Source organism: Notolepis coatsorum (assembly GCF_963971535.1).
Source record: "Notolepis coatsorum genome assembly, chromosome: 4".
NCBI classification, from domain to species: domain Eukaryota; kingdom Metazoa; phylum Chordata; class Actinopteri; order Aulopiformes; family Paralepididae; genus Notolepis; species Notolepis coatsorum.
The window spans coordinates 83,305,715-83,333,002 of NC_140168.1; the positions used below are offsets into that span (position 1 = coordinate 83,305,715).

The following is a 27,288-nucleotide window of genomic DNA, read 5'->3' on the forward strand; positions in this document are numbered from 1 at the left end:
AAACCATGTCACTCCCCTGACTAAAAGTATACTGGATCTTAATGGAGAAACCATGGCACTCCCCTGACTAAAAGTATACTGGAGCTCTATGGAGAAACCATGGCAGAAAATGGCTGGATGTCATCTTGCCAAATCAGCGTGGCTGAGTGTGAGTCTTTCATCTTTTACATATCTAACTTTGGCATGGATTGATTGTTTAGATCGCTAGCATGGCTAACAAATGCAAATACATTGTAGTTTGCCCCGTTGTTCTGACCAGGATTACGTTCCTTTTTGCCTCCTTGATGTGTGCGCACGAGACGAGAAACCCATCTATAGGTTGAGGTCTATAGGTTGAGGTAGGTAGTTGTGATTACAGTGTGAGGCAGTAAGGCTTGTGAATACCACAGCTGAGTTTACTCTTGCTAACACTCCACTACAAGCGCTGCACGTTGAACTCCAGCATTCAGTCAGGTGCACAAAAACATGTATGTTTTTATAATGTCTGTACTGTATGTGGCACCAAGACAAATCCCAATCAACCATGGTTGAAATGGCAATAAAGTTTTCTATTCTATTCTATTCTATTCTATTCTATTCAGTCAGGTGCACTTGTTGTGTTTCGTGGAGTAGTCCCCCCACCCCCATTTCAACATCAGTGGCAGTGTGAAAGGTAGACTGAGATTTACCAAAACATACACTTTATACACCTATGCACACAAAATAAAATGTTAACTTTCTCGTAATGGCAAAAGATACCAAATTACACTGGTATGGTGCTTGATGGCGGACCACTCTATAATAAAAAAGGGTATTTTTGACGGAATAAAACAAAATAGATCTTATTAGCGGGGGGGGGGGGGGGGGGGGTATGGGCTTTTATTTTATTTTAAAAAGGCCTCATCCATAATCCAAGTATAAACAAACCAAAAATGCAAGGACTAATACTAGATAAATGGTAAATATGAATGTTTAATGGCATTCGCCATATTTGGCTGAAATACTAATCTGATTATTCATCCAAATAAAGTGTGTTCTACCTCCATTTATCCTCCGTCCAGCTAATGTGAGCTTTCCACCCATGTTTCCGATCTGGTTGAAGTATATCCACATTAACCAGTTAATGTACATATTCACCACAGGGAAATGTGTATAATCACCATTTTCTGACATTTACTGGAACACACTATATATATGGGCTTTGCCATGTTATGACTATTTGTAACATATGCAATATTGTGAAGGTGGTAGAATGAGGCTTTGACAATTTGGCAGACATGGGGCTCGAGGGAGAGGGGCTTAGCCTTTAATCGGTGTTACTGTTCTACCAAAAGTAGATTGTTACAAGCTTTTCTATTGGGGATCTTTCACCATTATCAGCTGATGCATAAAGCAAGCATATCTGTCCACTCCCAATTTGATAAGAGAACCCTTTAAGGTACATTTTGAACAGACATTTGCCATTAATATATACGATTAATCACAGTTAACTATGGACATCGTACGATTAATCGTGATTTAATATTTTAATGGATTGAAAGCCCCTAATATATATATTAAGAACGCAAAATTCTTTGAATGCCACTATTTTCTTTATCACAAGATTACGTTTTTTTTTTTTTTCATATTTTAATTTATTTTTTATAATACTCTCATTGATACTATGTTTGTTTCTGACTCAAATTGTGTTTGTGTGAGAGAGAGAGAGAGAGAGAGAGAGAGAGAGAGAGAGAGAGAGAGAGAGAGAGAGAGAGAGAGAGAGAGAGAGAGAGAGAGAGAGAGAGAGAGGGGGGTGAGAGAGATGAGGAAGTGGCAAAAGAGAAAGAGCTGGGAGAGTGTGTGTGTCTGAGAGAGGGGGGGGGGGGGGGGGGGTGCGAGTCCTCAGCCCTTGTGTGGGTGAATGTAACAAGTTCCTAACCTTTTCTTTCCCCTATTATTTCATGCACACTTTATTCATTGTTTTAAATAATTATTTTCTTTTAAGTTATTTTGTTTGTTTTGAATTTTATGCAAATTTGCAATGCACGAGGGTCATCCTTTTGTGTTAAATGGCTGCTTAAACAAAAAAAATGGGGATGAATAGTTCAAGTGTAAAGTTTAACACACTACTGTGTTAGTAATCATTACTATGTAATGTTACAGTTAGTAAATTGGTATGCATCTGCAATTTTTTAGTTGGGCTTTCTTTTTCTTTTTTAGTGCAGTTTGCACATCTTAGTTACTTGAAGATTCTGGACAGTATTTCCCATTGTGGCAATAAATAAACATGCATTTTTGCATAAAGAAAGCATTTTGCCGACTCATGTTGATAAGAGTATTAAAACTTGAATGCGATTAATCAGATTAAATATTTTAATCGATTGACAGCCTTAATATATATATGATATATATATATATACACACACACACACTCAGTGGCCACTTTATTAGGACGAGAGTGGAACTGGAGGTTCTTCAGAGATGTTCCTCTGCATACCAGTGTTGTAACTGGAGTGACTGTGGCCTTCCTGCCAGCGTGAACCAGTCTGGCCAGTCTCCTCTGACCTGCAGGCATCTTCGCCCATAGAGCTGCCAGTCAGTGGACGTGTTTTGTTTTTTTCTGCACCGTTCTCTGTAAACTCGGAGACGGATTGTGTGTGAAAATGCAGTAGTTTCTAAGATACTCAAACCGCCCCGTCTGGCAGCGGCAACCCATTTTCACTTAGTCATTTTAACCCTTTCACTGCCGCACTACCAAATGGTTAACCCTTTCACTGCGACAATACACAGAATGTTAACCCTTTCACTGCCACATGACAGAAGGTTAGATCCCATGTCTTCCTCCATTCTGGTCTGAGCAGCAACTGAACCCCTTGTAGTAGTGAAGTCCTTCTTCATGGAGGCCTCGCACAGAGCTGGTGCTCTTTTCTATCCATAAATACATGGGACGGCAGAGGCAGCAGAGAGACAAATAATTTAGACGTGTCATTTGAAATGTTTAAATGTCTGATTAAAAAGGGACTTTTGGTGTAGGTTAACGATGCATGTGTCACCAACACTTGTAATATATGACAGTAGAATGAGTTAAAACAATTAATTATGCATGTTTTAAACTTTTTATACATTGAGTCACTGCCACATGAGTTGCTGATTAGATATTTGCATGAACCCTTTCACTACCACACTACCAAAGGGTTAACCCCTTCACTGCGACAATACAGAAGGTTAACCATTTCACTGCCACACGACACAGGGTTAACCCTTTCACTACCACACTACAGAAGGTTAACCGTTCTGTAGTGTGGTAGTGAAAGGGTTAACGAGCAGGTGCACAAGAGAGAGAGGGGGGGGTAAGAGAGAGTGAGCGAGAGGGAGACAGGGAGAGAGAGGAGGGAGAAGAGGATATGGAGGAACCGAGGGAGAAAGAGGAGAAGAAAAGTGACGATGAGAAACAGAGAAATAAGAGGGATACACAAAGAGAGGGGTGGGGGAGATGGATGAAGAAAGAGAGAGGGGAGTAAGAGAGAGAGAGACAGACAGAGAGAGAGAGACACACACACACACACAAAGAGCGACATAGATAGAGAGACAGACACAGAGAGAGAGACACAGACAGAGAGAGAGAGAGAGACACACACACAGACAGACATAAACACAGACAGACAGACAGACACACACACAAAGAGAGACAGACAGAGAGAGAGAGAGACACAGACAGACATACAGACAGACAGACAGACAGACAGACAGACAGACAGACAGACAGACAGACAGACAGACAGACAGACAGACAGACAGACAGACAGACAGACAGACAGACAGACAGACAGACAGACAGACAGACAGAGAGATAGACACAGAGAGAGAGACAGACATAGACCATATTATGGACATTATCAAAGGGCTGAACACAAGACGAGGCCACAAGTTTCTTACTGTGGTCCTTGATATATAGAGTAGTCAGAGTGAACAGAAGCATTCCTCCAAGGGAGAGGACTCTCAGGGCTGCAGCCCGGGGAGCAGCAGTGAGCCGAGGGGACACCTAGTTACAGTTTGGACGGCGTCCACAGAGGCTCCTGGCTGAGGCCCCCAGCTGTGTGGCTATGGTTCCAGAACAGGAGTGGAAGCAACACGAGGCGAGGTAAAAAAAATAAAAAGAATAAAAACTACAAGCACATAATGTACAACAGAAGCGACACAACCGCGGTCTCATCAGAAAATGTGAATAGTATTTATGGACCACAGGGAAAAAGGTCCATAATGTACGTTATGGTATAGCCGTGAGTGATGTATTGTAACTCATGTGGCAGCGACAACTAGATGTCAACAGTGATTCTCAACTGGTCTAGCCTCAGGACCCAACATTTTCCTTAGTCATTAAGGTCGCTTTCACATATAGTTTTGGTGGACTCGGTGCGGTTCTGGTGGTGAAGTTGCAACATTGTTGCATTCTTCATTTGGTTCGCCTGCGTTCACACTAAAATCTGTGAGGCGCACCAAACTATCGGAACAATGTCACGTAAAGACGACTTTGAACTGTTGAACAGTAATCCAGAACTATTTTATTGCACTTTTTTTTAATCTATTCTATTCTATGTTATTGCACTGCACTATTGCACTATTTTACTCTGTCTATTTTATCTTACTCTTTTTATTATTGTCTATTTAAAACTGAATCAAACCAAAAACAAGGTGGCCTGTTGGGATGTTAGATCCTAATGAGTGAAAAACTGTGATTTTATATCTGCACTTTATGTGCTCATTTTATGTCTTTTTTCTGTTGTGAAGCACTTTGAGCTGTAGTGTCTGTATGAAAGGTGCTATACAAATAAAGTTTATTATTATTATTATTATCTAAAGTGACTAAGTGAAAATGGTTGTCGCTGCCAAATGGGGTGGTTTGAGTAATACATATTGTATCTGCAAAAGTCCAAAACAAACCCTGCAGCCTGGAATTTAACCAACAAACATCGCCGTCGCAGGCGAGTGCTCTCACCACTATCTAACTATGATCATAGTTAGAGTTGAGATACATTTTTAACATTCAGTTAACGGTTATTGTTGTGAAGGGCCAGATTAAACCGAATATATATATTTATTTATATATATATATTTAATTGTATTTGTATATTCTCTAATATTCCCTGATATCCCTTGTATATTCCTTGTACAATATGCATTGAATATCCATTCTAGCCTACTGAACATCCCATAATAGTCTCCATTCTACTATTGGTCGAGACCTTGGTGCCAGGCTGCCATACCCCTCAGACCCAGTTCAAACGTACCGCTCCACATGTACGAACAAGTCCTAGTTCCGCGTAGGAATCTGGCTACCGCACCACTAATGGGACTATTTGTTCATAGTGCGTATATATACTGCGCTACTAAAGTAGGACTTTCTTTTCAGTCCAGTTTCTTACCCTCCAATAGAGTCACAGACGTAAAGCCTCCCCGCGACGCCACGTGTGGGAGTAAGGCCAAGTTCGCCTACCATCGGTATTGAGACATCGTGTATATTAATATTTGAATAGTCATATTTGGCACTATATCGTCGAGTTGGACGTAGTCTATTAAGCTAATAATAGTCTGTTAATATATAGTGCTTCGTGCGGTGAGAATACTACCGTAGCCAGTACCCCATCGTTTCGGGCAGAGAACTGGCTGCTTATCCAGGATGGTTGACCCCATGTGAAGCTGCACCCGAGGAGCCCCAGAGCCGACGAGCGAGTGGACCTGTATACCGGATTATTCTACCGACGACAGCCCGCCTTCCCAGGCACGGATTATGCTTTGTATACTTTGATTATTCCATGGATAAAGACCCCCGACACTGCCGTGTGTTGGAACCCCCCCCCCTGGAGAGGACGCAAGGTGAGGAGACGCTCTGCAAGACGAGGTCGCTTCACGTCTCTCCCCCGTGGACCGGAGAGAGCCGGCCCACAAAGAGTCCACCTGCTTTCATCTGTGGTGCATTGAACGGCACTACAGTGGGTTCACCTGGGATACCCTTGGCCGGACGAGGCAGCCGGATTCTACCCCCCCCCCCCTCCTACTCCTGTCGGCTTACAAGCGACCGGATTAACCCCCTCTAGTGTATCTAGTATATAATCATTAAAGTCATTTAATAATCATTGCTGTTATTCCTTAACTATTCCAGGTCGTATATTTACCACCTGCGCCTTCAGAGATTGGACATTCTCTATTGATATACCGACGAATACTCTTTGCCATAAAAGTGCATACTATTTCAATTCATAAATGTAATTAAGTGATTAAGTGCTTGTTCTACACACCATCGCTGTGTAGAAATAAAGACCTGTTTCGACTTCGTACATTTGTGTTGGATCCGTTTCATCTACGTGAGAGTGTTTATGATAATATATTTATGCCGTGTACTGGGTGGCCGAATATTAAGTACAAAGGTAGTGGTAGTAAGTATCATATCTAGTAATACAGTCAGGGAATTGTACCCCTCAGTTACAATTGGTCCTTCGAACCGGATGGTAATTAGTGTAATATTAATATAGTGTTATTAATATTGAAATGGCCTATGATGAACACTCCACGAAACGATCCTCCTAACCAACGCCCGCAGCGCGAACGACGGCTCCCTCAGTACTTAGAGGCTTACGCTGTCAGTCAACAACCTAGTCTTCTACTAACAGTAAACGCGGTAAAACTAGAAAGTAAAAGTATGTCTAACCCCAACGCCCAGACTACCCCGACCATAGAGGCCCCTACGGGCTCTAATGTAACTGACCAAGTTCACGGTGGGGACCAGTGGGAACCAGACATGACTTCACACCCCGCCAGTACTGAAGAAGTAGTCCCCGATGAGTCCCGGGAGGAATACAACGCTACCGAGAGAGAACTCGGCACGGAAGAAGACGGGGAGAGCACCGTGGAGATAGAGCTCCAAGGCTCCGCAAGGAGTACCCCGAGGGAAGGCTCCCCTATACAACCGCCTTCTCCAGAGGCAGAGAGGACCCTACAGCAGGCCTTCCTCATCAGCCTGAACGCCGCTGCTGAACGCGACCGACTGCAGATCCAGCAGCGAAGCGAACACGAGCAGATACGTCTAGAAATAAGACGCATTCAGATGGAAGAGAATGTGGCCCGAGAAAGAGCCGGTGCTCAACGGGACGCAGCGCGCGACAGACAGCAGTCGCAACTAATAGAACAGCTGATCAGACGGACAACACCCTCTCCCTCCGCCAGAGGCTCCAGGAACTCGTCTAGACACACCTCCAGGGCGGCATCCCCTAGCCGAGTAAACAACCCTGAACTTGACCAACAGACGAGGTCTATACCCCCCACAGACCACCTCCCCCCACCGGTCCAAGCGAGACCTAGCAACCGGGAAGGAGCAGCATATCCTGTGGAGAGGCTAAACCAGAGACTACAAGCACTGGATGACCTAACTGAAGACGAAGAGGAAGAGGAGGAGAACCACGCCCGAAGACAGCACAGTACTCTACCGGACCAGGAGGCCCGGTACAGCCCAGGCTATACTCCCGCGGAGCTGCGCTACAGACCCCCGACTCTATACACGGGTGAGCACGACGCACGACCCGCACCGAGGAACAGCACCTGGACAAGCGGGCCATGGTACACTGCCGGTACCAGCCCATACCAAGGAGCGGGAGGAGACTCGCCTAGGAGGCCTCTCCCCCAACGCTCGCCGATGTATCCACAGTCAGCGTCATACATTGGCACGCCTATGGTACCCGACTTCACCCAAGAGAACCGGGCCCAGTATACAGAACTCCGCATGTGTCTGGAGACCATGTTGGTGGATGTATTGGATGAACGCCATAAATACGCCATCCTACTGAAGCACTTAAAGGTGCCCCGCGCACATAATATAGCGCTCGCCTACGCGACTTCCACCACCCCATACACAGCAGCGCTGGTAGCATTGGACCAGAGGTATGGGCGCATATGGGATTACGTGATCCAGGAGATCCGACACATCGACCGCTTACCCCCAGCAATAGACAATCGAGCACTGGACGACCTGTCCATCAGAGTGCAGTCCCTGGTAGGGATGTTGGGAGCGCAAAGAGAGAAGGGGAGGCATGAACTTTACGCCAACTCAAATGTGGAAAGGATCCTGGAGAAGCTGCCGCCCGCTCGTCAGGAGCGCTTTAGGCGGCAGAGGGACCACAGAGACCCGAATGGCCCCCGAACCGAACCTCCTCGATCTAGCAGACTTCCTGGCGAGAGAAGTCAGCAGCTTACGGCTAGATACATTCGGACGGAGCACCCCTGGCTCCAGAGAAGGAACCAGACGACTAAATGATGGAAGAAGATCGGTGACTGTGATGCACCAATCGGAGTCAGTACCGAGCAGCAGGAGCCACAGCACCCCCTCCAGAACGGAGAAGTGGAAGATAGTGTGCCCCTACTGTGAGAAAGAACACTGGCTAGCGCAATGTGACTCCTTCCCCAAGCTGAACGCGGAGGAAGCAGGTCAATGGATAAAGTCCAACAAGCGCTGTTTTCGCTGTGCGCGCTCACACATGGCAGCCGAATGCCGCTTAAAGAAAAGGTGCACCAAGTGCGATGGAGCCCATCTGGACATACTTCACGACAGTAACAGACGGCGCCCTTCACCTGCACCATCCAGCCGCAAAGCGAGCGTCATGTACATCGATCCCACCAGCAGCAGTGGAGCCCGAGTACTCCTAAAAGTAGTGCGTGTGACACTAAGCTACCAGAATAAAGTCCTGGACACTTACGCCGTCCTCGATGACGGGTCAGAGAAGACCCTGCTGCTCGCCTCCGCTGCGGCCCAGCTAGGGCTGCGGGGAAGCGAAACCCAAATGACAATTCGGACAATAAGACGAGATTTGAAGACGATAAAGGGCGAGAATGTCTCATTCTCTATCGCAGCAAGCGGCCAGCCTGAGCGACGGTACCAGATTGCAGACGCTTTCACCAGCCAAGAAATAGGACTGTCGCGGTACACATACCCCGTCGCCAAGCTGATGGAGAAATATGCACATCTGCGCAAGTTACCGATCCCGCTCATAGACAATGCTATGCCGACCCTGTTGATAGGCTCCGACCATGCAGACCTCATTGTCCCGATAGACCGGGTTCATACCGGACCCCGAGGCTGTCCTGCAGCAGTCGAGACCCGTTTGGGATGGACTCTCCAAGGCCCGCTCGCCAAATCTCTCAACCGAAGTACAGCCACTAGATGTCTCCACTCCCGAGTCACAGAGGGAGAAACCGCACTCCTGCAACACGTAGAGCGGCCATGGACCTTGGAACAAATGCCCTTTAAGAACGGAAAGAAAGACATTCGCTCTAAAGATGACATTTACGCAATTCACCTCCTCGAGACAGGGACCAAGAGAGTCCCGGTCAACGGCGTGTTGAGATACGCCACGCCACTCCTGCGGCGAGAAGGAATGCCTACTTTCCACGCCAAGACAGACGCCACAGAACGGTACCTGCTGAACACGGAGCGGCGCTTAGCCAAGAACCCCGCCCAAGAGAGTGTATACCGCGCTGAGATTGAGAAGCTCATCACAGCGGGACACGTCACAAAGATGGACATTAAAGAGGCTGACCAGACCACTGAATCGTGGTACGTGCCCCACCACAAGGTCCATCACAACGGTAAAGACCGCATAGTATTTAACTGCAGCTACCAGATCGGATCCCAAAATCTGAATAAAGAGTTACTGCCCGGTCCCACACTCGGCCCCTCCCTACTCGGCGTTCTACTCCGCTTCCGCCAGGAAAGGGTGGCCATCAGCGGGGACATTAAAGGAATGTTCCTGCAGGTGAGATTAGTAGAGGCGGACAAGCCCCTGTTACGGTTCCTATGGAGAGAGAAGCCAGGAGATGAGCACCCAGCCATCTACCAATGGGAGGTCCTCCCCTTCGGAACGACGTGCAGCCCCTGCTGTGCGACATTTGCACTACAGAAACATGTAGCAGAGGACCCAGCAGCGGACGAAGAGGTCCGACACAGCGTAAAGAACAGCTTCTACGTAGACAACTGTCTACAAAGCCTTTCAACCCAGGAAGAAGCCGAGGCTCTCCTGATTAAACTCCGCGCCTCATTGATCAAAGGCGGCTTTGATCTCAGGCAGTGGGCCAGCAGCGATCCGCAAGTACTGCGCAGCCTCTCCTCCGAGGACAAGGCAGCCAGCAGCGAGACCTGGATGGCTACAATCCCGGGAGAAGCCCAGGAGATGACCCTGGGATTGGTGTGGCGATTCAAAACAGATTCGCTTCACTACAGACACAAGCCCCTGACTACGGAGCAGGGAAGGCCGGCGGCGGCGCCGACCACCAGACGGAGTGTGTACACAACACTCGCCCGACAATATGACCCGCTAGGATGTATTCTACCGTACACCACCAGGGCAAAAATTATTGTACGAGCATTGTGGGACAAGGACCAGGGCTGGGACGACCCCATTCCCGCACAACTTGCATCCACCTGGAGAGAGTGGGAGATGGAGCTCCACTCACTCCCAGGCGTTAATATGCGCCGAAGCTACTTCCCACCCACGTTGAGGCCAGAGACATGTAAAATGGACTTACACGTCTTCAGTGACGCCTCAGAGGTCGCATACGGATCAGTAGCCTACTTGCGGGCCCAAGACCAGGGGGGAGAGATCTACACAGCATTTGTCCTCGCCCGCTCGAGAATAGCCCCACGCAAGCAGCAATCTATCCCACGTCTAGAGCTCTGCGCAGCCCTAGCCGGAGCGCACCTAGCCACGCTCATCCAACGTGAGCTCACCATACCGGTGTCTAGAACAATCCTGTGGTCAGATTCCACGACGGTACTCGCCTGGATCAAATCGGACTCATGCAAGTACAAAGTCTTCGTGGGAGTCAGAGTCACCGAGATTCAAGACTTAACCGAAGAGTTAACCGGAGAAACAGAGTGGCGCTACGTTGATACAAAACAGAACCCAGCTGACGTCATCACCCGGGGGATGCCCCTGGATGACCTCACCCGTCGCAATGTCTACAGTGACGGCCCCGCATTCCTAAGACTCCCGGAAGGACAGTGGCCCATGCCTATCCCGAGGGAAGCAAGTCCAGAGGAGGTGGAAAATAAGAAGTCTGTGTTCTGTGGATTGAGCACCGTAGCCTCCACCGACCCTAACATAGACGATTGCACGTCCATAGAGAGTGCACAACAAAGAACATTCCTGCGGTACCACCCGGAGTGCAAGTCCCCCGCTGATATGTCAGCAGCTAACTACGAGGAAGCAGAATTGCTTCTACTGCAGCGAGCCCAGAGAGACTCGTTCCCCGATGAATTGGCCTGTCTACAGGGAGGAAAGCCCGTCCCATCCGACAGCAGATTAATTCATCTGGCCCCCGAGAGCGACGCTCATACCCTCATCAGAGTGGGTGGTCGCCTACGCAGAGCCCCCAATCTACCGGATGACATTAAATACCCGATCGTATTGAACAGCCGACACAAGGTCACAGAGCTGATTATAAAGAAATACGATGAGGATGTACATCACGCAGGAGCAGAAACAGTCCTCACGGAGATTGAGGGAGTACTTAACTCGAAGCCCCTCGGATATGTCTCCAATGATGTGGCGGATATCGACCCAGTTACCCCCAACACACTCCTGATGGGGCGGCTAGATCCTGCATTACCCCAGACAATGTACCGGCCTGAAGAAGCGAACGGCCGACGAATGTGGAGGTACAGCCAAGTATTAGCCGACAAGTTTTGGAACAGTTTCCTACTGCACTACCTACCGTCTCTACAGACCCGCCAGAAGTGGGTAAAGGAGAGAGACAATTTGACAGAAGGAACAGTCGTCATGATTATTGATCAATCACTGCCCAGAGCTATGTGGCCGGCCGGCCGCGTAAGCAAAGTGATCACCGGTGCCGACGGCAAGGTCCGAGCAGCTGAAGTGCTCGTCCAGGGTCGCACTTACACCCGTCCCGTGGCAAGGCTCATAGAACTGCCTCGACTCCCAGACACAATCGATGATGACCATGACCCTACAACCCTATGACTTTGTGAAGTTGACTGACCCCTACAGCAAACCCTTATGTTAATGATTAAACCGAATATATATATTTATTTATATATATATATTTAATTGTATTTGTATATTCTCTAATATTCCCTGATATCCCTTGTATATTCCTTGTACAATATGCATTGAATATCCATTCTAGCCTACTGAACATCCCATAATAGTCTCCATTCTACTATTGGTCGAGACCTTGGTGCCAGGCTGCCATACCCCTCAGACCCAGTTCAAACGTACCGCTCCACATGTACGAACAAGTCCTAGTTCCGCGTAGGAATCTGGCTACCGCACCACTAATGGGACTATTTGTTCATAGTGCGTATATATACTGCGCTACTAAAGTAGGACTTTCTTTTCAGTCCAGTTTCTTACCCTCCAATAGAGTCACAGACGTAAAGCCTCCCCGCAACGCCACGTGTGGGAGTAAGGCCAAGTTCGCCTACCATCGGTATTGAGACATCGTGTATATTAATATTTGAATAGTCATATTTGGCACTATATCGTCGAGTTGGACGTAGTCTATTAAGCTAATAATAGTCTGTTAATATATAGTGCTTCGTGCGGTGAGAATACTACCGTAGCCAGTACCCCATCGTTTCGGGCAGAGAACTGGCTGCTTATCCAGGATGGTTGACCCCATGTGAAGCTGCACCCGAGGAGCCCCAGAGCCGACGAGCGAGTGGACCTGTATACCGGATTATTCTACCGACGACAGCCCGCCTTCCCAGGCACGGATTATGCTTTGTATACTTTGATTATTCCATGGATAAAGACCCCCGACACTGCCGTGTGTTGGAACCCCCCCCCCTGGAGAGGACGCAAGGTGAGGAGACGCTCTGCAAGACGAGGTCGCTTCACGTCTCTCCCCCGTGGACCGGAGAGAGCCGGCCCACAAAGAGTCCACCTGCTTTCATCTGTGGTCCAAGGATCGCCGGCGCATTGAACGGCACTACAGTGGGTTCACCTGGGATACCCTTGGCCGGACGAGGCAGCCGGATTCTACCCCCCCCCCCCCCTCCTACTCCTGTCGGCTTACAAGCGACCGGATTAACCCCCTCTAGTGTATCTAGTATATAATCATTCAAGTATCATTGCTGTTATTCCTTAACTATTCCAGGTCGTATATTTACCACCTGCGCCTTCAGAGATTGGACATTCTCTATTGATATACCGACGAATACTCTTTGCCATAAAAGTGCATACTATTTCAATTCATAAATGTAATTAAGTGATTAAGTGCTTGTTCTACACACCATCGCTGTGTAGAAATAAAGACCTGTTTCGACTTCGTACATTTGTGTTGGATCCGTTTCATCTACGTGAGAGTGTTTATGATAATATATTTATGCCGTGTACTGGGTGGCCGAATATTAAGTACAAAGGTAGTGGTAGTAAGTATCATATCTAGTAATACAGTCAGGGAATTGTACCCCTCAGTTACAGTTATGGTTAACACAGAAAGTTAGGGTTAAGGTTAGGGTTCGATCCCCAGCAGGGGAACTTAAACGTTTTCTGAAAGTTATAAAATAAAAAAGTGTACTATGTAATATATTATATTACATAGTAAACTTTTTTATCTTTTTTTACTTTTTCCGTTTTCAGAAAGCATTTAAAGTTTTTTTTTTTTCTTTTTTTTTTCTCTCTTTTCTCCTCTCTTTTCTCTCCCCCTTTTCTCCCCTCTCTCTTCTCTCATCCCCCTGCTGGGGATTATGTACTTATTTGTACACATGTCACATTTTCGATACAATATGTAAAATATATGACTTATGGCTATAACATAAAGTACATTATGTACAGTTTTTCCTGTGGTCGATTAGTACTTACTATCTACAGTATTTACATATTTTAAGTGAGATCGGCTGAACCGACTCAGGCTAGACTGATATAAGATTTGGATATTTGGGAGCCTACATTTCTGATTACTGTATATACCGTATCTACTGATTTACTGCATATAATAGTAATTTCCTTTTTAAATATCCCTACATTTTTCAGTTAGAAAAGTCTGTAAATATTGAACTTGAAGGTTGATAAGCGGTCAAATGGCAATCTCTAGGCAGAAGAGCCCCGCCTGCTATAAGATAAGACACTGTTAGGGTAGCGTTTAACTTGAGCCCAAGAGCAGAACACAGGGAGAGGAGAATGGAGCGCTTTAGGTTGTTTAATCCATAAAAGGTACCATGCAGACAGGGTTATGAATGTACAGGAATGTGCGACAGGTGCGAGCAGGAGCACTCCTCATGATTACAGGAACGTCCAGGCGGGTGGTGTCCTGGGAGACAGCGTAGACTGAGCGGCAGGCAATCCTGGGCACAGGGAGACAGGGTTAGGACAAGGCAGAGAAATAGACAGAGCAGCAGGTAGGTCACGGCCTCGTACCTAGGTAGGTGTAGCAACACTGGGACAGGGAGTGGCAGGAAACCAAGGTCTGTTGTCGGGGCTGGTGATGACCGGACGAGTCTCAGGTGCGTCAATCTCTCGATTGATCCCAGGTGACAGCGTGTGGAAGCTGGGGTAGGAAGCTGCCCATATAAGGGCGTGGAAGTAGCAGGAGAGACAGAGGCCCTGGCCGTGATTGTAACAGATACGATAAGATAAGATATTCCTTTATTGGTCCCCTTGGGGAAATTCAGGCAGCATGGGGGAGGAGGGGAAGGGAGGTACAGGTAGTAGAATACATGATACAGTGTTACGGTGCAGGTAGGAATTTGAGTTCCAATAGTAGAGGAAGGAATGAGACGGAGATGTGGTTTGCTCTTCTTCAGTAGTGTGTCTTTTAATAGTAAGATCACAGGAGCAATGCAAGTAATGCACAAGAAAGACGCCGGGCGTCAACTGAGAAACAGACCTTTAGGCAAAATACAAAAATATAAATAAACAGCAACGAGAAGGTCAGCACTCGTTCTGACTCCGTCTGCATGCAGGACTGTCTGAAGATCCGACAGGGAGAAAGGAAACAGGAGGTCAATATAAAGCCACATTCCTGACATTCCACAGGCATCAATTAGTGACAGCATAAGTGACAGCCAGTGACAGCAAACAGTGGTGACAGTCAATCAGTGTAGTGACAGCGAACCAGAGGTGACCATCAATAAGTGCAAATACCAACAACAAGGTGAAGTACTCCAGAAAGACAGTAGGGTTCCTAGACCTAGAAACCCAGAACGTTACAATACAGGTCATACAATTATAGTCAGGCCCGGACTGGCCATCGGGAGCACCAGGAGTTGTCCCGGTGGCCTGGCCTGCACAGATAAAAAAAAAATTCACTGACCTTTGGGAAGTATTTTGACATGTACATGGGTACCTTGGTCGTGTAGTGTATCTTGTAGACCAGGCCCATTGCAAGTTGCTGTACTCTGTTGTCTACTCTAAGCCATCCTAGGTTGTCAAAGTGGGCAGGGGTGAGGTGGGTTCTAGGAGTAAGGTCAAGCAGTAGTCTGACCAGTTTGTTTTGAGATGTTTGTAATTTCGTTTTTAGCGCCTTTGAGGTGCTTTGGTACCATGAGGTGCAAGCATAGTCGTAGTACCCTTGAATGAGTGCTCCTGCCAGAGTCTTCAGGGTATTCTTACCAGAGAGGAGATCCGGTACAAGAATCGAGTTTGTTGGTTGACTTTTTTTATTACATTGGATGCCATTTTGTCACAGGAAAGATTAGCCTCTAGGATGGAACCCAGGTAGGTAATTTCATCTTTCCTTGTGACAATATTGTCACCCACTGTAACTGAGAAGCCGTCGGTCTTGCTGAGTTTGTTATTTGAACCGAGGAGAATCGACTCTGTTTTGCCCATGTGTAATGATAGTTTGTTATCGGAGAGCCATATGCAGATTTTGCCTAGTTCCGAGCTGAGTTTAATTTATTTTTTTACGCCTGGATACGTGCTGCCGCGTGTGATTGGTGGAGGCGGGACCAGGCGATACAACTGATTGACAGTGGAGGCGGCGAATGGAATGGCAGCTGGCACTCTGCAGAATAACAGCCAGGCAGTGAGCCAGGTAGTGAGGGACTCGGGAGAGATACAGTAGAGCAAAAGTCAATTAACGTTGCTGTCAAGATGGACAGTGGAAGAAAGAGAACGGGTGGAGGAGAGAAGGATAAAACAAAGAAAAAGAAAGGCCCTTACAGGAGATGCTGCTAAATCCGGCAACATTTATCAAATGTTTTCTTGCACCAAGGTCAAGGAACCAGCAGGTTAGTCAGTGATCAAAATAAACATGTGGATGTTAGCTAGCTAACGTTACCATGCAATGCATCATCTCCCCTGTCAAAAGCCCAATGTTAAATCTGCCAAGAAAGAAATAAATTATTTAACCCTTGTGTCTGAAAACTAAAGTGTTATACTCTTACCATATTAGGGGACTAAATTGAAAAACGCCATAAAAAGATTATATGTTGAAATAATTTCCCACTTTCTTTTCCATACATATTTGATTCAACTTCAGAATGAAATACTCCCACTTTTCTGAAAGGAGTTGTTAAATCTGACATTACAAAAAACAATATGTGGTGGTTATGATCGGGGCTGAAGTTGAATAAACAATTTATGAAAGAGAACGTCAAAAAAATTCCAAGATTATTCAAAGATTGCACACCTTTGCCACATATATTGGCTACAAACATAATCACTGCAAAGTTATAAAAAAAAATCAGACACAAGGGTTAAGTTGTTGTTCCCTTTCTAATATCCTCAAAAACATCTAGTCTAGTTAATGTGATCAAGATTATTTGACAATTGATGCTTTTTGTTGGAGATTTCAGTCAGTGAGCTCATACTTTGACCTCATATATTATTTTATTGAGACAATGCAACCTTCTGTCTTCGTTGTGCATGCATGCGTGTGCTCACCACACACGATACATGTGTCACTATTCTGGCAGTGGCTACTGTTATTATAGTATTGTAATGAAAGGTCTGTTATTTAATGTTTGTGTAAAGGGCTATTTTAACTGTTGATGGGTAGTGCATCAGTAAAGTGGCTAAATGTAAATGTAAAGTGAATATGGTATTGTGCTCTTGCTCTGTTTGAATAGGTGGAGAGAGTGGTTAACTGTATTATAATAGTAAATAGAAAAATATGTTGTGCTCTTGCTTTTTTCTTTTTGAAGGTGGAGAGAGAGAGTAGCATTGCTAAACAGTTTTATTTGAGTTTCATAACAGTACATTGTACTAAGCAATTGTTGGCTCATTAGTTTGTGATTCACATGCACTCAAATTCATCAGAATGCAGGAAATTAAATCTTTGTAACAAAAATGTTCCTGGTGGGGGACCTCCCGCTTAAAAAGTGGCCTGACTGGGGGCGCCCCAGTGGCGAACCACATAGCGCGCTCAGCCGCGACACGGCCGACCCGGGTTCGACTCCCGAACCCGTCGTTATTTGCCGAATGTCTTCCCCCCACTCTGTCTCCCATTCCTCCTCTGTCTCTCTCTACTGGACTGCCCAGTAGCAATAAAGCGTTAAAACGCCAAAAAAGAAATCTTAAAAAAAAAATAAAGTGGCCTGACTGGGGCTATATTTCGCGCTATATCTCCCGGTATGAATTATTTATTATAATTATAGTACAGTGGAGAAGTAAAAATAATAATAGGCAGTGTAAACAATATAACAATATAATTAACTCTGGGCATGCCATGCATATATGGGCAAGTAGGCAGTGTAAAAAGGTCAAGGTGCAAGATGGGGGTATGTATGCCCTCTCAGTTATATTCGCATTACAATAATATATAGTTACAATATATATATAATCTAATATCTAATCTAATATATCTAATCTAAAAATGCTATATGCTCTGATGAAGTAAGTATACAGTATACACATAAGGTGCAGTATGCATAAGGTATGTATGCCGTGATGCCGTATCTATTGCACTTTGTTTACGTGTTTTGTTTTGGTCTGATGTGTGGTTTGGAGTTGAGTGAGGATAGGGGGAGGGGGGCATGCCTCGTTGTGGCTCATTGACAACGACCTGTTCGACATAATGTACGTCTATATCTGGGAAATGTACATTCAAATAATCCTCTTGTGTCCTTGTTATAGAAAAACATTCAATCAATCATTCATTCAATCATGCACTTATTCATTCACTCATCCCTCGGTCTGTCTGTCTGTTCGTCAGTTTGTTCGTCGGTCCGTTCTTCCGTCCGTTCGTTGGATTTAGAACTGAGGGAGTTATGGTGGTAGTTAAGGTGGTAGTTACTTAGCCGCGTGTACTCCTTCATCATTTTCTAACGTCACACCTGACAAAGGGTCAAAGTTCAAAGAAGGCTTCCAGCTGTGTTTCTTGTGTGTTTTCCTTCAGCGGAAAAATAAGAAAATGTGTATTTCAATCTCTGTGGGCCTCGAAGGACAGAAAGCGGACTGAAGATGGAAGTGAAACTATTTCATCAGTGGGACTTACTGATGAAAAGTCTCCCTTTTTGAAGGTCAACAGGGTTGAGATTGCAATGAACAGAGCCAGATAGTACTATAGTATACAACAGTATAGTATGCCCTAACAGCACTATAGTATGCCCTAACAGCACTATAGTATGCCCTAACAGCACTATAGTATGCCCTAACAGCACTATAGTATGCCCTAACAGCACTATAGTATGCCCTAACAGCACTATAGTATGCCCTAACAGCACTATAGTATGCCCTAACAGCACTATAGTATGCCCTAACAGCACTATAGTATGCTATAGTAACTATATAACATGCTTCTATTAGAGATCTAACATGCTTCTATTAGAGATCTAACATGCTTCTATTAGAGATCTAACATGCTTCTATTAGAGATCTAACATGCTTCTATTAGAGATCTAACATGCTTCTATATAGATCTAACATGCTTCTATATAGATCTAACATGCTTCTATATAGATCTAACATGCTTCTATATAGATCTAACATGCTTCTATTAGAGAGATCTAACATGCTTCTATATAGATCTAACATGCTTCTATTAGAGAGATCTAACATGCTTCTATTAGAGAGATCTAACATGCTTCTATAGAGATCTAACATGCTTCTATATAGATCTAACATGCTTCTATTAGAGAGATCTAACATGCTTCTATATAGATCTAACATGCTTCTATTAGAGAGATCTATGCATCAGAAATGCACCAGTCACTTCGTTCTACATGGCTCCTGGTATCTGAATACAGTATTTGCGTCACTAGTTACTACTGTTGCTGCACCCATACATCTTCTCACCTATTACAGCTCATATTCTGCACAATTCGAAACCGTCTCCGTCCTGCTGGTTTCAAAACTCCTCCGGGCTGATGGGCCTCTAGACCCTCAGCAGCTGCTCGGCTGTTTGAACAGGAATTTACATGAAAAATATATGAGAATGTAGTCGTGCCTTCTTCACCGGCCTGGTCTTTCGCCTCCACGGTGCTGTTTGCTCAACAGCCAATACTTACATTACTGGGTGAGAATGCACTCCCATAGTGAAATCCACAGCTAGCTGTGTGTGTGTGTGTGTGTGTGTGTGTGTGTGTGTGTGTGTGTGTGTGTGTGCGTGTGTGTGTGTGTGTGTGTGTGTGTGTGTGTGTGTGTGTGTGTGTGTGTGTGTGTGTGTGTGTGTGTGTGTGTGTAAATAGTTACAATATATAATCTAATAATCCAATAATCTAATCTAATCTAATATATAATCTAAAAAAAACGAAATGCTAAAATGCTAAATATATGCAATATATAATCTAATAATACAATAATCTAAATCTAATATATAATCTAAAAATGCTAAATGCTAAAATGCTAAATATATGATCTGATGAAGTATACAGTATTCACATAAGGTGGTATATTGTCCTTTTAGGTGGGAGTCAGCTACTAGGTTCCTAGTGTGTGTGTGTGTGTGTGTGTGTGTGTGTGTGTGTGTGTGTGTGTGTGTGTGTGTATCTGTGAGAGGACAGGCTTTCAGAAGAGGTGCAGACCTAAGCCATATCAAATACGGCACACAGGGATTTGTCCATGCAATACGCATGAATGCACACACCCCGAAATGCACGTGCGCACGCACACACGTAACGTGCACATGCAGGAACTTGTGTATATACACATGCAGACATGCACACACACACGCGCGCACACACACACACACGCACGCACGCACGCACGCACACGCACGCACGCACGCACACATACACATACACATGCAAACTGCACACCTTCACACCTAAGTTAAATCGAACAATGGGAAATACATTTTTCATACCATTTGGGATTCCACAGAGGAGAGAAAGTAATTCTTTCAGAGTTATCCCCCTGCCGAATTCCCATGCCACATTCTCAGGTTGGTGAGCTCATTGGTACAGTATTCTGTTATTTATATATATATACATATATATATATCATATTATTTCTATTGAAACCAGTGTAATCATTCCTATGGGCCTGTATAGGTAGTGGTATGCTGTGCTTAAAGGGGCGGTTCACCCAAAACACAACAGAGGTATTTTTGCAGGGCTATAATCCACAAATAGTCATAGAACTTTTTATAGACTAATCTTGATTAGTTGATCAAATAGACACATCTGTAAAAATGTGTTCATGCGGTCATGCAGAAGGACCTCTTCAAATTTACCAGAGACAATGCTTGAAAAAAAAAATAAAGCATAAAAAACATCAACTAATCGACTAATAACAACATTATTGACTGACTAAGAGGGGGACAGCCCCGCTGAGACGTGTTTCCTCGGCTTGCACACGAACATCTGCACATGAACGCAAAAACAAAAACACCAACAAACAAACAGATAAGGTCAAGAATGAAGGATATCTGCGTCCAGACGGAGGGTGAGTCGTCCCTTTAAGCCTGTTTGTTACACTCCAAAGCCAACGTGTCAATCAAAATGTATGTATTTGAAGAACAGATGGCTTTTACCTCGTAGTGTGGGTTTAGTTTTTCTTTTTTTTCTTCTTTTATTATGTAATTAGATTGTGATGTCATTGTCATTGTCAACGACCAAATCCCAAATCATATATACTATATATATATATATATATATATATATATATATATATATATATATATATATATATATATATATATATATATATATATATATATATATATATATATATATATATATATATATATATATTGTATATATGATTTGGGATTTGGTCGTTCCTGTTTAAAGCTATCCTGGGGGGTGTTATTCTACAGTAGTTCAATGGACTTTTAATATAGTGCTCTTGTGGATCCACTCAACCCACCGCTGCACATAGAAGGAATGCCCTGTTTTCACGCCATCCCACCTCGAGGGCGGTAAATTATTAACCTGACCCTTACCTCAACCTTAACCTTAGCCTTAGCCTTAACCTTAACCTTGACCTTAACCTCACTGGAGACCTCGTGTCTATCCCTAACCTCAACTAGAGATGAAAAACACAATGTCTCTGCTACTGGTACAGTACACCCTGCAAACGTACATTTGTCACCCAGGATGAAATGGCGTTAAAATAGGGAGTCCTGTAGACGTCCTCCTCAGAACAGGAGAGGAATAGTGTCGATGCTATTCCAGTGCTTTTCCCTTTGCTGGCTGGTTCTCTCTACGCAACTGGAAAAACAAAGTCGCATTCATTTCCCACCCTTTTCTCCTTTTTTGAAGAGGCCCTCAAAGTAGAGAGAGAGAGAGAGAGAGAGAGAGAGAGAGAGAGAGAGAGAGAGAGAGAGAGAGAGAGAGAGAGAGAGAGAGAGATCAAGAAATAGACAGAGAGAGGAAGATTGAAGGGAGAGAGAGAGGGAGAGGTGATATAGTGAGGAGAGAGCTAGATGAGAGGAGATAGGGGATATAGAGAGAGGAGAGAGGGGATAGAGAGAGTAGAGAGGGGATAGATAGAGTAGAGAGGGGGTATAGAGAGAGTAGAGAGACGGTAGAGGTGGAGGAGAGAGGGGATAGATAGAGATGATAGAGAGTATAGAGGGGATAGAGAGTAGAGCGGGGATAGAGAGAGAGGATAGAGAGTAGAGAGAGGATAGAGAGGGGAGAGAGGATAGAGAGTAGAGCGGGGATAGAGAGAGAGGATAGAGAGTAGAGAGAGGATAGAGAGGGGAGAGAGGATAGAGAGTAGAGCGGGGATAGAGAGAGAGGATAGAGAGTAGAGAGAGGATAGAGAGGGGAGAGAGGATAGAGAGTAGAGAGGGGAGAGAGGATAGAGAGTAGAGAGGGGTAGAGCGGGGATAGAGAGAGAGGATAGAGAGAGGATAGAGTAGAGAGGGGTAGAGCGGGGATAGAGAGAGAGGATAGAGAGGGGAGAGAGGATAGAGAGTAGAGAGGGGTAGAGCGGGGATAGAGAGAGAGGGGAGAGAGGATAGAGAGAGGGGAGAGAGGATAGAGAGGGGAGAGGATAGAGAGTAGAGAGGGGTAGAGCGGGGATAGAGAAAGAGGATAGAGAGGGGAGAGAGGATAGAGAGTAGAGAGGGGTAGAGCGGGGATAGAGAGAGAGGGGAGAGAGGATAGAGAGAGGGGAGAGAGGATAGAGAGTAGAGAGGGGAGAGAGGATAGAGAGAGTAGAGAGGGGTAGAGCGGGGAGAGAGGATAGAGAGAGTAGAGAGGGTAGAGAGAGGATAGAGAGCGTATAGAGGGGTAGAGCGGGGATAGAGAGAGAGGATATAGAGAGTAGAGAGGGGTATCTCCTGATAGCTTTCATTTGTCCACTGCTCTCAACACCTAATCAGTATGAGATGCATGAGCGCTACTTTAATGCCTTAATAAAGTGACACACAGAACAGCACCTTTCCCCACAGAGACCATCACAACGAGGTCTCACCGATCGATCAGATAGCATGGGAGGAAGAGAGGGAGGGAGAGGGGGAGAAGGAGAATGTGACTTTGTCGTTGTAGTTGCTAATCTCTCTTATGTCTCTCCTCCTGGATGGAGTGGAAACAATCTCCTTTTGTTAACACAGATGGAACAGAAACTCTGGAGGGAATTCAATCTCACTTAGATGTTGTTTACTGATTTCAGATGACAACTATGCAGAGAGAGAGAATGAGAGAAAGAGAGGTGAGTAAGTGAGTTGTGAGAGAAAGAGAGATGGTGAGTGAGTGAGTGAGTGAGTGAGTGAGTGAGTGAGTGAGTGAGTGAGTGAGTGAGTGAGTGAGTGAGAGTGTGAACTGAGAAAAGGAGAGCAAAGGCATGAGTGAGAGAGCAAGAGAGAGAGAGAGAGAGTGAGTGAGTGAACGAAAGAGCAGAGTGTCTGAAAAACCTTCCGGCCGACAATATTGTCACCAAACACAAAATAACGCTGTGGGCTGGAATCACAGGTAGCCATGGATCAAGCCTTGTCATAGACTCACAGTATCACTCTGTACACTAGAGAGAGCAGAGGTTCCCAAACCCTTTCACACCAAGAGCCTCCACATAGACACACATTAGACCACAGATCCCTCATTTGATGAGTACAAGTAGAACTAGAATCTCTTTATTACATACCATGTAAACATTTTACATAGTATACCAGGTATTTGTTCCCTGCCTTTAACCCGTCCAAACTATTCAGGAGCAGCGTGCAGCTACAGTCTGGCACCCTGGGGACTGACTCCAGTTGTAATGCCAGAGCCTTGGCCAAGGGCGCTGGCAGGAGTGTACCTAGCATCTTTTATGGTCGCTATGTCTTTGTTGTCACAACAACCGTTTTAGGTAGGGATATGAAATAGATAACGGTAAAAAAAACTAAAACAAGGCTATTCTTCATTTCGCAGGGGATCCCCTGGAACCCAAATCGAGGATCCCTTGTGGTCCCCGGACCTTACTTTGAGAATCTAGAGCAAGGCTTAACCCATGTCTATTAAAAGAACATGCCAACATTTTGGGAAATGAGCTTATCGTCTTCTCCAGATACCAGTTTCCTCTCTGTGCGTTCAGTAGAAAGCTATCTGTCTGCACGTTAGCCTAGCTTAGCACAATGAATGGAAGCGGACATGGCCGGTTAGCCTAGGCATCGTCCAACTAACACCTTTCCCGAAGGCTAACCGGCCATGTCCGCTTCCATTCATTGTGCTAAGCTAGGCTAACGTGCAGCCAGATAGCTTTCTACTGCACGCACAGAGAGGAAACTGGTATCCATCTTCTTGTCTCTCTCTGGAGAAGACGATAAGCTAATTTACCAAAATGTTGGCGTGTTCCTTTAAGCGGAGGCTCTTCAGTTGTTGTCTTGTGGTCCTTTGTGTTGTCGGCCGTCGAGTGAATGACATTGAACTCCATGTTCAGGTGTTGACGTTTACATCCCTAACATCCTATACAGTGTGAATGTATCGTAGAAATACAGTGACGTCTCATACATGTAGTGCATTTCACTCTCTCAGGTGTACGATTCCACAAATGTTGAGAACTGAACATCTTAAAGGAACACGCCAACATTTGGGGAAATTAGCTTACCATTTTACCACAAGAAGATCGATACCAGTTTCCTCTCTGTGCGTTCAGTAGAAAGCTATCTGGCTGCACGTTAGCCTAGCTTAGCACAATGATTGGAAGTGAACAGTGACGGGTAGCCTATAGGCATTGTCCAACTAACACCTCTCCCGAAGGCTACCAGTCACTGTCCGCTTCCATTCATTGTGCTAAGCTAGGCTAACGTGCAGCCAGATACAGTAGCTTTCTACTGAACGCACAGAGAGGAAACTGGTATCCATCTGCTTGTCTCTCTCTGGAGAAGACAAGCTAATTTCCCAAAATGTTGCTGTGTTCCTTTAACGACAATAAGCTATGGTCTAGAGAGTTCTAGAATTCCAAGATAGGATTATGAGGGGATTACACTTGAAAGGGTTAAATCCTTTTGACTGTTTTTGGGTTTAAAAAGTGGGCTTTTAATATTTTCTTTCTCCCCCCCCTCCTCTCCATCCAGTTTCGTCTCCAAGAAGGTTTCGTTACAAACTCATGAGCCCCAGCACGTTGCACGTGGCATGGAGAGAGCCCAAGGGGGACTTTGAAGGCTACAAAGTTATTTACAACACGCTACCAGGTAAGATCCAGAGCCGTCGGTATGAAATAACCACAACCTTTCTCTCCCGGTTCATGAAAACTGCGACACTCATTTTAGGTTTAGCGGAGTGGTTCATAACGTTTGCCGTTCACAAATCACGTTAAATATTTACGTCAACCTTTTTTGTCAGTGACACAAAAATTCCAGTTATGCGAGAGGGACCTCAAAGTAGTCGAGCCCCCCCCCCCCCCCCCCCCCCCCGAGGCAAAACCAATCAACTATTTTTATGTGTGTTTTCACCTGCAAGCTGCTTCATAACCTCCTCCTGGAGAGAGGGGGGCTTCTTTTCTGACAAATACTGATGTTGTTACATCTTTTTACACCTCTGCCACAATAGCATTCGCTGTTTACCTGTGCAGAATTGTAGACGAGTTCGAATTCGAATTTCAGTGTAAAAATAAAACCTCTCGGGTCTAAGCTATTTTCAACGTTTTGGCAACTTTCTTTTTTACCATGGTATGTTTGGTAATTGGTATCATATATATATATATATATATATATATATATATATATATATATATATATATATATATATATATATATATATATGACCTGATCATTTGTTTTCATACTGTACATACATTACATACTGTATACTGCATACCTTACAACACAAAACACAAAAATGTGTTTTTATACTAGGAGGCTGAGAAAATGTAAACATGCTCCATGAAGCATTAGAAACAATGAAAATGCGCCCTCAGGTTGCCTATGTACAAAAAATGATATGTATAAACAATTATTTTCTTACCTCGCCTCATAACGCCAACGGCACAAAACAACTCCAAACGCACACTCCAAAAGACCAACAACTAGTGTGATCACTAGCGTGATCAAAAATAGCGAAGATAATAATACAAATAGAGTACAATTTATGCATGCGTAAAACCTTATTTAGCATAGAATTGAAATTATCCTGTTTCAATTATTTCTTGGGATATCAACACCAAATCAAAACTAGCTACCATGTAGTTTCAGGTCTGCTCTTTCGATGAGCGTTCAGGAAATCCAGGAAACCTTGTCAAACAAATGACGTCACTTAGTCACGTCAGCGTGCTGGTCGACTCCTGAGAGATATTAAAATTGCAAGACAAAAAATAACCATGACCAGTAATTATTTGGAATACTTGTTTTACCGTTTTTACCAGTATCCTCCACAAAAGGTTATTTAAGTTATTAGTATTATTATAATTATTATAATAATTACATTTTTTCTTTTTCTTTTTTTTCTTTTTCAAATTCGAATTTCTCCATTCACGTTCGAATCTCATGTTTTTATGTAAATTCTAAATTAAATTCGAAAATCGAAAAATAATATGACAGCCCTAGTACAGAGTGAGGACATGGGGGCATTACACAGACTTACATGAATTATAACCCTAGCCTTAACCATCATAGCTCGTCAAACTAAATCAGGATGTTGAAAATGACCTAATTTGGTAGCATCTCCTGATTTTGTGAGTGTGTAGACTTGAAATTGTCCCTATTTTTCACATAAACGAGACACACACACACACAAATGTGTTTGTGTTCTCACACATGTACGTGTGCACACACACACACACACACACACACACACACACACACACACACACACACACACACACACATGCACACACACACACACACACACACACACACACACACACACACACACACACACACACACACACACACACACACACACACACACACCTCAGATAAAGCCCTCAGGAAGCCTCTACTGTACTGTGTGTAAGTGGACATTTCCCAACTCTGAGATGGATACAGACCATTACATTTTCAGTTCGGTAGTTGCTTGTACCTGAGATGAGGAGTCACTGCTCCAACAGAGGATGAATCTAAGTCGGCTGAGGGCGGTTTGAAACATCAAAGGTAGAAATATTTCCTTTTGTTGCAGTTTTTATGGGTTTCACATTGCTGATGGCTCACACAGGTGTTGTGAAATACTATATACATTTACTATTTACTATATACAATACATTTCACTGTGATTATTAATGCTGTGGTACTGTCTAGGCATCTGAATAATGCGTGTGAGGTACCGTATTTATTTTGTATCACAGCGTTATTTGTCTATTTAGGCTATTATTTGGCTATTTACTAGCAGTGAAAACAATACCGTTAGGTTATGGCTATAACCGAGTTCTATGAGTAATGGTGACGCTCAGCATCACACTTGCACTGTACTTCACTTCGTGCACGAGCACTGAATAAAAAATTCCACCATGTACCTTTACATCCCAACATTCGTCTGGCCACACCCCCATCCGCTTACCTTCATAAGCAGGTGTGTGG

General features: G+C 44.6%; 1 protein-coding gene across 1 annotated transcript in view; it reads left to right on the forward strand.

Moving 5' to 3' along the window:
* Window positions 1-27,288, forward strand: part of col14a1b (collagen, type XIV, alpha 1b) — a 334,004-nt gene that overhangs the window by 21,812 nt on the left and 284,904 nt on the right. The window contains exons 3-4 of the mRNA XM_084312005.1: window positions 22,971-23,009; window positions 24,853-24,969. Of these exons, the coding sequence (XP_084168131.1) occupies window positions 22,971-23,009; window positions 24,853-24,969 (156 nt within the window). The remainder of the gene's footprint in view (window positions 1-22,970; window positions 23,010-24,852; window positions 24,970-27,288) is intronic.